We start from the raw sequence: 9,245 nt of genomic DNA, 5'->3' as shown, positions 1-9,245 counted from the left end.
GGTAAACAACATTTTTATTAAAGAAGCTATAGAAACTTCCAGTAGCAATACTTTTTATGTTTTGAATGTATAAATATACTAGCTGTTCCCGTGCGGCTTCATCCGCATGTAATTATAAAAAAAAAATATTTTATTGTTTACATTTGTCAAATTGTCAATAGCAAATGTCAAAATGACATGACATGACAAACCTTGACAATCTTGCTTCCTTGATGTTGGCAGTAACTTATGGTCTCTTTCCCACATTAGGGTTTTTATCAAAAATATTTACCCCCTAAGTTTAATGGCATGAAAATATATAGCCTAAAGCATGACGTAAGTCTTTTTATTAAAAAAAAAGAATCGTTCAAAAATATGCTGTAATTGCTGACATCTTAGGCAACAAAAAAGGTGTCTGTTTACGCTTTATTATAATAGTACAGTGTAGATTAAGTAACTGTTTGCGAAATTATTCTGTGTTGTACGATAGTACTCATAGTAATTGGCAACTAAAGAATTCGTAGCAGTGTTTAAAGTTGCTATCAATGACTAAAATAGTATAATGTTTTAGATGAAGTGCACTTTACATAAAATGTCTTTAGTAACTTCATTAGTGATTTAAAACTGTGTGATATTTTAGAGGTATGTAAGTAAATAAAACTAATAAAAAGTATACATCTATATTTAAACTATTAAAACACAATAAGATCTTTGGTTCAACATGTTATGTGACAAAGTAACTAAAGAATAATTTAAAATGCGTATTCCTATTTAATATCTAAGATTATCTTAATATTCTTACCAATAAAAGAGATTCATATCGAAATTACTATTATATAAAATAATTATTTCTAAATAACTTCAGAACTAACCCAATTGTGGCATATATATTTGGTTATCCAATGAAATTTTGTTGAAATTTTTAATCCAATCTAGTAATCTTAAATATACTTTTGGCTGTTAGCTGTAACTTGCATCATTAAACAATAACTTTATACAACGATGAGATATTTAATTCATACGGCGGAGTGTTTCCCCGTGATGACTCCCGTTTTCTTATCATATTCGTATTCTTTGTGACCACTGTTGTGCCTTAAACTGTCACCTGAAGTTGATTCGCCATTATTCAATAGACCCTTCTTGTCTCTAAAAAGAATTTTTAAACACATAAGTAAATAAATAATAAGAGATTCAAACCTTCTTAATCTTAATATATCTTACTAATGTTATAAATAATCGAGTCGCGAGCCAAAGCTGGTAAATATGGCCAAATCTTAGTAATATTATAAATGCGAAAGATTAGATAGATGGATAGATGTTTGTTAGAGTTTGCAACTTAAATGGCTGAACAGGTCTCAATGAAACTTGGCATAAACCTAGAGGATAGTCTGGAAGAACACATAAGCTACTCATTTTTTTTTAATTCAACATGGATAGAATCACAAGCAAAAGCTGGTAAATACGTCAAAAAAAGTATTTTAATGTCTGTTGTATATTTACCTTGACCGTAGCGTATCTTCTTTCCTGTTCTTCTTTTTGTAACAGCAATTGGCGATGATGCCTTGTTTCCGCCACACTAGGAGCAGCAAATCTAGCAGTAACAAACAAACAAATACTGCCAGTACAGATAATGCAATGATTGCTCCTGCTGAAAGTGTCGGTACCAGGTCACCTTCTGTAAAATAGAACACGTCAAAGATTAAAAAATGTTTAAAGCGTCCTCACGATTAAAAAAGTGTCATAGATATGAGATACTATTAAAAGTTAAAATCACATTTGTTGAAAAACAACTTTTTTGTTAATATAATAATTGCATAAATAATATTGTAGCATTTCAATTGGCACACTAATCACGCCACGATCGCGCCAGTGAAAAAATAGTACAAATGACTATAGAAAGCTGATTAGCTCTTAAGTAGAAATAAAGAGATGTCAAAGAAGAAAATATTTTAGATTAAATAATGTAATAATTACCTGGGACATAAAGTAGAAGTTGTGATACCGAAGAGTTTCCTTGAGAGTTGTGAGCCAGTAATTCCAAACGATATGTTGTATTGTATTGAAGGTCTGTTAACTCAATTTCATTGGTTTCAACGATTTCCTCCTTGCATGATTCTTCCTGGATCTCAAGAGCAGGATCTAACATCTAAAAATATAACAAGAAAATGAAAAAAACATAATTTTAATTCCTTTCATATTGGGAATGAAAAAATCTGAAATTAAAACAGTTAACAGGATTGAATTAAGAACAAGAAAGAATTTACAAATACGGATGAAATATTAATATCGAATTACCGAACAATAACGTAAAGCGTAGTAATCTATTGAGTCTCCATTGCTTTCTGGAACCTTCCAAGAGAGTCTTTGACTATCACTAGTGGCCAGTAAAATTTCATATTCTGTTGCCCACTCAGGACGGTCGGGAACCAATCTGTAATAAATATTTTTAGTACAAAGTCAACTTATAAGAAAACAAAAAGTAACTATGCAATCAATATTTAACCAGAAATTAATATCAAATCGCATTATCTTACTAATGTTATAAATGCTAAAGTTTAGATGGATGGATGGGTGGATGGATGGATGGATGAATGGGTGTATGGATGGATGGATGGATGTTTGTTAGCGTTTGTAGCCTAAACGGCTGAACGGATCTCCATGAAATTTGGCACAGGTTTAGAGCATAGTCTGGAAGCACATATAGGCTATTTTCTATCCCGGGAATAGTTACGGTTCTCGTGGGATTCATTAATTTAGTTTTTTAATATTTACTCGATCATTCTGCAACGGTTCAACATATCTTATTGAAATTTGGCACAGATATAAAACAAAGTCTGGAGTACACATAGGATAAGGTTCATCCCCGAGAAATGTCCGGATTCCGAGGGATATGTAGCTTTTTGTTATTTATATAGTTCGTATGTTTTCTAATACCACGCGGACGAAGTCGCGGACAACAGCTAGTAACTTTTATAAACTTAATCGTAAAATGTGTTTTGTTAGTTTAATGATAATAGCTAGTCGTATCTTACTCTTAATTAGATCTAGATAAATAGTATTTACGTCATTCATTACGTGAACAGCTACATTTAGCTGCAGGCTATAACAATAATCATAACGGCAAGATCTCGCTCTTAAACTTGCGCTTGTCTCGCCGCCTGTTTCATTATCATTTTACTAATTTCGAAATTCAATTAACATTTTCTGGTTCACGTTAATTAATATTCAAGCTTTTAATGACATGAATATGAGTTTTATGTTATTGTAGAAATAATAATTTTAGATAATAATCTGCTTATAATAAAAAGAGCGTTGTTTTCAACCCAGTTAATCCAATCGATAATCTTACATCTTTTATCTATATGTTTGTTTATAAGAAAAACACGTGTTATTATTTACTCCTGGGGAGAGAAAACATACGAGTAAAATGTACGAAGTTCAATATATAAATTTATTAAAACTTACGTCTCTAGAGTAATAAATTCCAAAGTTTCGCTCCACTGGCCCGCGCCGACGTCATTCACAGCTGCAAACTTGATATAATACGTTGTATTAGGTTTCAATTTGTCCACTTTGTATGGTCTGTCTATAGACCAAGTACGATTGATGTGGATATCAGTGATATCATAGTTGTTTGATGCGTCGTATTCAGCCGTGAAGCCGATCACTTCCGGACCATTTACTTCGGCGGGTCCGATGATAGCGAATGTAGCAGATGTTGGCGTTGTTTCAACTATCGTTACCTGAAAATCAAATGGACCGATATCAGAATTCGTGGCAGTTACTAACTTTTAGGTAGCAATGGTAATTTGAAAACTCTGTTTATTTAATTGTATTAAATTCTAACTTGCTCGCGAATTGCCTTGTGTTAAATTAAAAAACATAGTCTATGTTACAGATAAATTAACTTTCTAACGGTAAAAGCATTTTTAGAATCAACCCAGAAGTTTTTGAGTTATTCCAATACATACAAAAATACAAACCTTTTTTCTATAATATTAGTATAGATAGGATGATATTGTAAAGTCAGCCAAATATAATTAAATAATTTTGTTCCAAAAGACAGTTTAAGTTTTTAAGTGTTGAGTCTGATTTTAATATTAGTAATGATCTGTATTTTATAGTTTTATTTAAAAACCACAAAAATACTGCATTCATGAAACTATTTAATATATCATTAAGTTTGTACGTTTACCATAATTAAGAGATTTTATTTACTTGTGGCAAGAGAAGTCTCTAAGCCCAAAGAGAATTACTTACATTTCTGATAGCAGGTGGAACAAATCCTTCTCTTAGTGTTATAGTCTTCGTACTCATCCCATATTCATTTCTAGCTGAACATTCATAGTTTCCATAGTAAGGTTGCTCAATAACTAGCGGTAAGAACTGACCAGGAGTATTTTTCATTTTTTCGTCCATCATTTTGTTAATTTCTACTTGCTCGTTTGTTGATATATCGTTTCCTTGGAACCTATTTTGAAACGAAACAAACATAATTTTGAATATATTAGATCAATTTTAGGGTTTTAAAATTTTTATAATGCCTAAAATATTTTGTGAAGGTTATAGATTGTTAAATAGTCTGGTTATAACTATTTATTTCGTTTAAGGTAGTGGCTTCAAATACTATGAAGATTTTAATAAGCTTTTTGAAACAAAAGTTTTTCTACCAAATCGTCGAACATTTCGGTCGTAACATATTTTTTTATATTTACTCACCGCCAAGCAATTTGTGAACTAGGATTGGCTTCGTGTTCACAACTTAAGTTCACAGTTTTCCCGACCCACGCCCACAATGTTTCTGAGAGTGTTTTAAAATATGGCTTGTGCAACACTGACATGTACATTGTCTTGTTTGTTAAATCAACTGTAAAATAATGAATATGTCTATACAATTGTCAACACACACAGTTAACTTATTTAACTAACATTCTTATACCAATTGTTTGTTTAGAAAGATGCGTGAGCCGCTAGTAGGTTTGCCGATGAGTCCCTCTCCCTCTAATAACACGTATCGTCAGTTAACGCGTAACAATATGAGGCCATCGGCAAAGTGCACAGGCACACAAATGATATGTTTGTAACCACGGAAACCCAGAACGGTTAAACGGATCGAATTCAAACTTGGAACAGAGTTAGATTGCAACATGAATAGCCTTAAGGGCACGCTGTTATTTATAATTTCACGGAGTTGCGGACAATAGTTAGTTGTAATTCTTACCGTCGTTACTCGCAATACAGACATAGACACCGTGATTGATCATAAGTGCTTGACTAAGTGTTACTTGGAATACTGTTTCAGTGTCACTCGCGTTGAGTTCTTTCCAAGATACTCTGAAATAAATGAAAATTAGAGAAAAAATTATCTTGAATTGGTGCATGGAAAGGAAAATTTTCTTTACACAACGAGATCTAAAAATTATATAATATTCAAGAACAATTCAAGCGCTCATTTAACATTCAATTATTATTTATAGACCAACTTTATAAGGGTTCCAAAATCCATAGTTTATTTCGGAATATTATAATTTTAAGTATACCAGAAGCATAACTAACCCTTTGATATCTTCATCAACCTCTCCTTGAAAGCTCAAGATAATCTTAGGTTTTGGTCTTCCAGTCGCTTTGCATGTCACTTCAGCCATTTGACCTTCGATGACTGTGACATTGTTGAATTCTGTGATTTCCGGTGGTACTAATACCTAGAAAAAAGCAGGCAAATTTTAATTTATTAACCATGAAAGTTCATAGTTAACTTTAAATAAAAAAATAAAATAGCTTTATTGATTTTCCCTTTGGGCAGGGGACTGATGTCCAAACTTGGGTGACGTCCTATGTAATAGATCACCAGGTCCCCGGTTAAATGTTTATAAAGTCAAAGTCTAAAATGTAGAGAAGGATTTTACAGTTAGTCATTTTATGGTCAGACGTGGGATAGGCATATAAGGTTTTTTTTTCTAACTTTTAATTTTTTTACGGTCGATTACCTGCACGTCGCCAACCCTACTTTGGATCTAAAAGTTAGGGCCTTTATTTTTTTATGACAAAATAGGAACAAAATTGGCATTTCCATTATTATTTATGTTTATGTAGAATCTAATTGAATATTGTGTTTTAGTTTATTTTTACAAACATAGATAGATAAATCGAAACTAGAACTCACGTCAATACTAATTAATTTAGTTGCATTTCCAGCTTCGTTATAGGCGGTACATTCGTAGACACCTTTGTCTTCCGCGACTACGCTATCGAATATAATGCTATTTGCAATTTCATGCCAAGTCACGTTAACATCTGTCGGCTCCTGGAATTAATTATTAATATCTTATATAAATACCGCCATGATATCGATATATACAGTCAGGAATGATTTATGTATACAAAGAGATTCAAATATATAGAGAAGGCTTAGACACTTCAGTTGATATTTTTTACATAATCATCACTAACGCTATCTATTGATGTATCTTCAAAAATATTTAAATGTTGATATTTCATTTTATAACACTGTTTAATTTGTTGTATAATAAAAGATGGAGCATATAATTATTATGTAAACTGTTCTATTACATGTCAATACAAGTATTCGAGGTGGCATATTAAACTTGACAACTTATATAGTGCCTTTCAGAGAAAGTACCGTAGAGAAAAGTTTGATCACTATGCCGCGTCTATATATTATTTAAATATCTTTAATGATATACTTACGATTTCTGAAACTTTTTTCCACATATAATGAGGATGGGGCATGCCATTTGCTGCACATTCTATAGTCAAAGAACCACCAACGACGACAGTAGCTTGTGGTGTAGCTATCAATCCATCTATTGTAGGCATGTACGTTACCACAACATTTATGTCTCTATCGATTCCTTCGCCGGTTTCAAGATCTGATGCAGTACATTTGTAAACACCGCTATCTTCTTTATTAACATTCTTTATTACGAGTCCTCGTGATGAAATTACTTCGTATTTGTCATCATCTGATATCTTTAAACATACAAAATCCATTATAGTTTTAAGAATTGATTCAAATAATTATCAACGTTTTTTCTTAATTAACTTCGATAGTTTTCTTTACCTCAATAAAACCGTCTTCATTCTTATGCCAGCTTATAAATGGATCAGTCTCACCCCGTGCTTCACAGACAACTAGTTCATCTTTGCCATTAACCACATACTGTGTTTCTGCTGTGTTAACGAAGTAAGGTGGATCTGTAGACATATGATTAACATTTATACTTAAATAGATATAAGAATATTATATTTATTGATTTAATAACATACCGTAAGCTTCCACGTTGAATGTCCTTGTATACAGTTGGCCATTATAACTTGTCAAACACTTGTATGCTCCAGATATCGATTTGGTTACGTTAGAAATATACAATCCGAAAGCACCGTCCAGCCATTCCGTATATATATTTGATTTCGTACCTGGTCTTATAACAATCATTAACTTTAGGAAAAAACAACATTAAAATTATTTATATTATCAATATAAAACAGCTTTACCCTAAGGTAACGATTTCTTGGTCGTTTATGTCGAACCATTTTAAATGTTTGCCCTTAGGGTCTGGTTCGTCACATCTGCATTCTTGGAAGAAGGAACTTCCAGATTTTACTTTAGCTATTTCGGTTTCTTCTTCTGTAAAGCAAGCTTCATATCCTGTAAAAATAATATATAACTCAAACAATACGCCTACTTTTAGATAAACTGTGAAGTGAAAATGTGAAGAAAGAAGTATAAAAAGTGATGAAAGACAGAAAAAGTGTGCTTTTTAAAATACATAATTATTTTTTTTTGTTTCTTTGGCTTTTTTATTATTAAACTCTGTATTCTGAACGTTCTGTGGCATTATCACATTACTCGGATCTTCATAAAAATATACATCAAGGGCCTGTCCCACCACTGGCTGATAGAGACTCAGATAGCTTAAAAATTACGTCACAGTCAGATACGGTAACAAAATCCGATATTTTCATCACATATTTTACACATTGGATTGTTATCAGACAATTATAATTTGGTGGGACAGGCCCTAAGTGTTTTTATTTCCGAAAACCCTATAATTCACGTCGCAGCTAATAATGTTTCACGCGACATTGCAAAGCCTTGACGAGGGTCGTCCTAATTTTTGTAATCACAACAATCTAAGTCCCGTGTCAATAAAATATGACATCTACGTCCCTTATAAGGAAAATGATCTAGAAGTGATTGATGAACTCTGACCATGTTTATTTAATAATACCGACAAACGTAAATTACAACACGAAATACTTTTGTGCGACGTGCACAACAAAAAATACAATTGTTTCAATAATCTATACTTCTATACTATTAAAATAAAGCGTAAACACACACTTCTTTGTTGCCTAAGATGTCAGGAATTACAGCATATTTTTGAATAAGTCTTTTTTTAATAAAAAGCCTTACACTTTCGTCACGCATTAGGCTATATATTTCAACGACATTAAACTTAGGCGGTGAATATTTTGGCTAAAAACCCTAATGTGGGAAAGAGACTATCAGTTGCTGCCAACATAAAGGAAGCAAGATTGCCATGGTTTGTCATCATGTCATTTTGACATTTGCAATTGATAATTTGACAAATGTAAACAATAAAATAAAATAAAATGTTCATAATTTCATGCGGATGAAATCGCACGGGAGCAGCTAGTAAATAAAGAAAAACTAAAGATTTCTTAAGGTATGTTACATGAATATTAAATTGATTAACGTCATTGTTAATAATGTTCCATTATTAAAAAGTTTATTATTAATGAACACTAAGCTCATATGATCAATAAAATCAAAGTAAACAGGCGCATTAACAACAAAGAATATTTCGTACCATGTGCTTCTCAATGAGATCATTTTTATTATCCGAACAAATTTTAAGGCGTAGTTAAAGTGGGTCGCAAAACCAAACAAAACCATAAATCTATCATATAACACGTTAAATTATAGAGATCAAATAAAATGGTGTAATAATTACTGTAAAGCTCTTTATTAAAATGTATCGTTTTTTGTTTTAATTTTATTTAGCTTTCGCCTTCGACTCTGTTCGTATTAAAAAAAAAGTGAACAGCCTATGTGTTCTTGCAGATTATACTCTACATCTATACCAAATTTCATCGAAATCAGTTCAGACGTGTAAGCTACAAAGTCTAACAAACATCCATCCGTCTAAACTCTTGCATTTATAACATTAGTAAGATAATTGTAAAGAGTATATTGTATTTTCTATCACTCAAATACTTAT

General features: G+C 31.9%; 1 protein-coding gene across 1 annotated transcript in view; it reads right to left on the bottom strand.

The window, feature by feature from the left end:
* Positions 1-736: 736 nt before the first annotated feature.
* LOC106104356 (fasciclin-2-like) overlaps positions 737-9,245 on the bottom strand; it is a 14,059-nt gene continuing 5,550 nt past the window's right edge. Inside the window, exons 2-15 of the mRNA XM_013284389.1 lie at positions 7,495-7,648; positions 7,267-7,421; positions 7,061-7,194; positions 6,688-6,969; positions 6,143-6,283; positions 5,536-5,681; positions 5,201-5,313; positions 4,699-4,846; positions 4,240-4,450; positions 3,445-3,722; positions 2,275-2,410; positions 1,954-2,125; positions 1,480-1,654; positions 737-1,125 (exon numbers count right to left, since the gene is read on the bottom strand). Coding sequence (XP_013139843.1) covers positions 996-1,125; positions 1,480-1,654; positions 1,954-2,125; positions 2,275-2,410; positions 3,445-3,722; positions 4,240-4,450; positions 4,699-4,846; positions 5,201-5,313; positions 5,536-5,681; positions 6,143-6,283; positions 6,688-6,969; positions 7,061-7,194; positions 7,267-7,421; positions 7,495-7,648 — 2,375 coding nt within the window. The 3' untranslated portion in view covers positions 737-995. The remainder of the gene's footprint in view (positions 1,126-1,479; positions 1,655-1,953; positions 2,126-2,274; positions 2,411-3,444; positions 3,723-4,239; positions 4,451-4,698; positions 4,847-5,200; positions 5,314-5,535; positions 5,682-6,142; positions 6,284-6,687; positions 6,970-7,060; positions 7,195-7,266; positions 7,422-7,494; positions 7,649-9,245) is intronic.

This window comes from Papilio polytes, unplaced genomic scaffold (assembly GCF_000836215.1).
Source record: "Papilio polytes unplaced genomic scaffold, Ppol_1.0 DF823688.1, whole genome shotgun sequence".
Lineage (NCBI taxonomy): Eukaryota > Metazoa > Arthropoda > Insecta > Lepidoptera > Papilionidae > Papilio > Papilio polytes.
The sequence above is the reverse complement of the archived record's forward strand: the minus strand, read 5'-3'. Positions and strand labels throughout refer to the sequence as shown.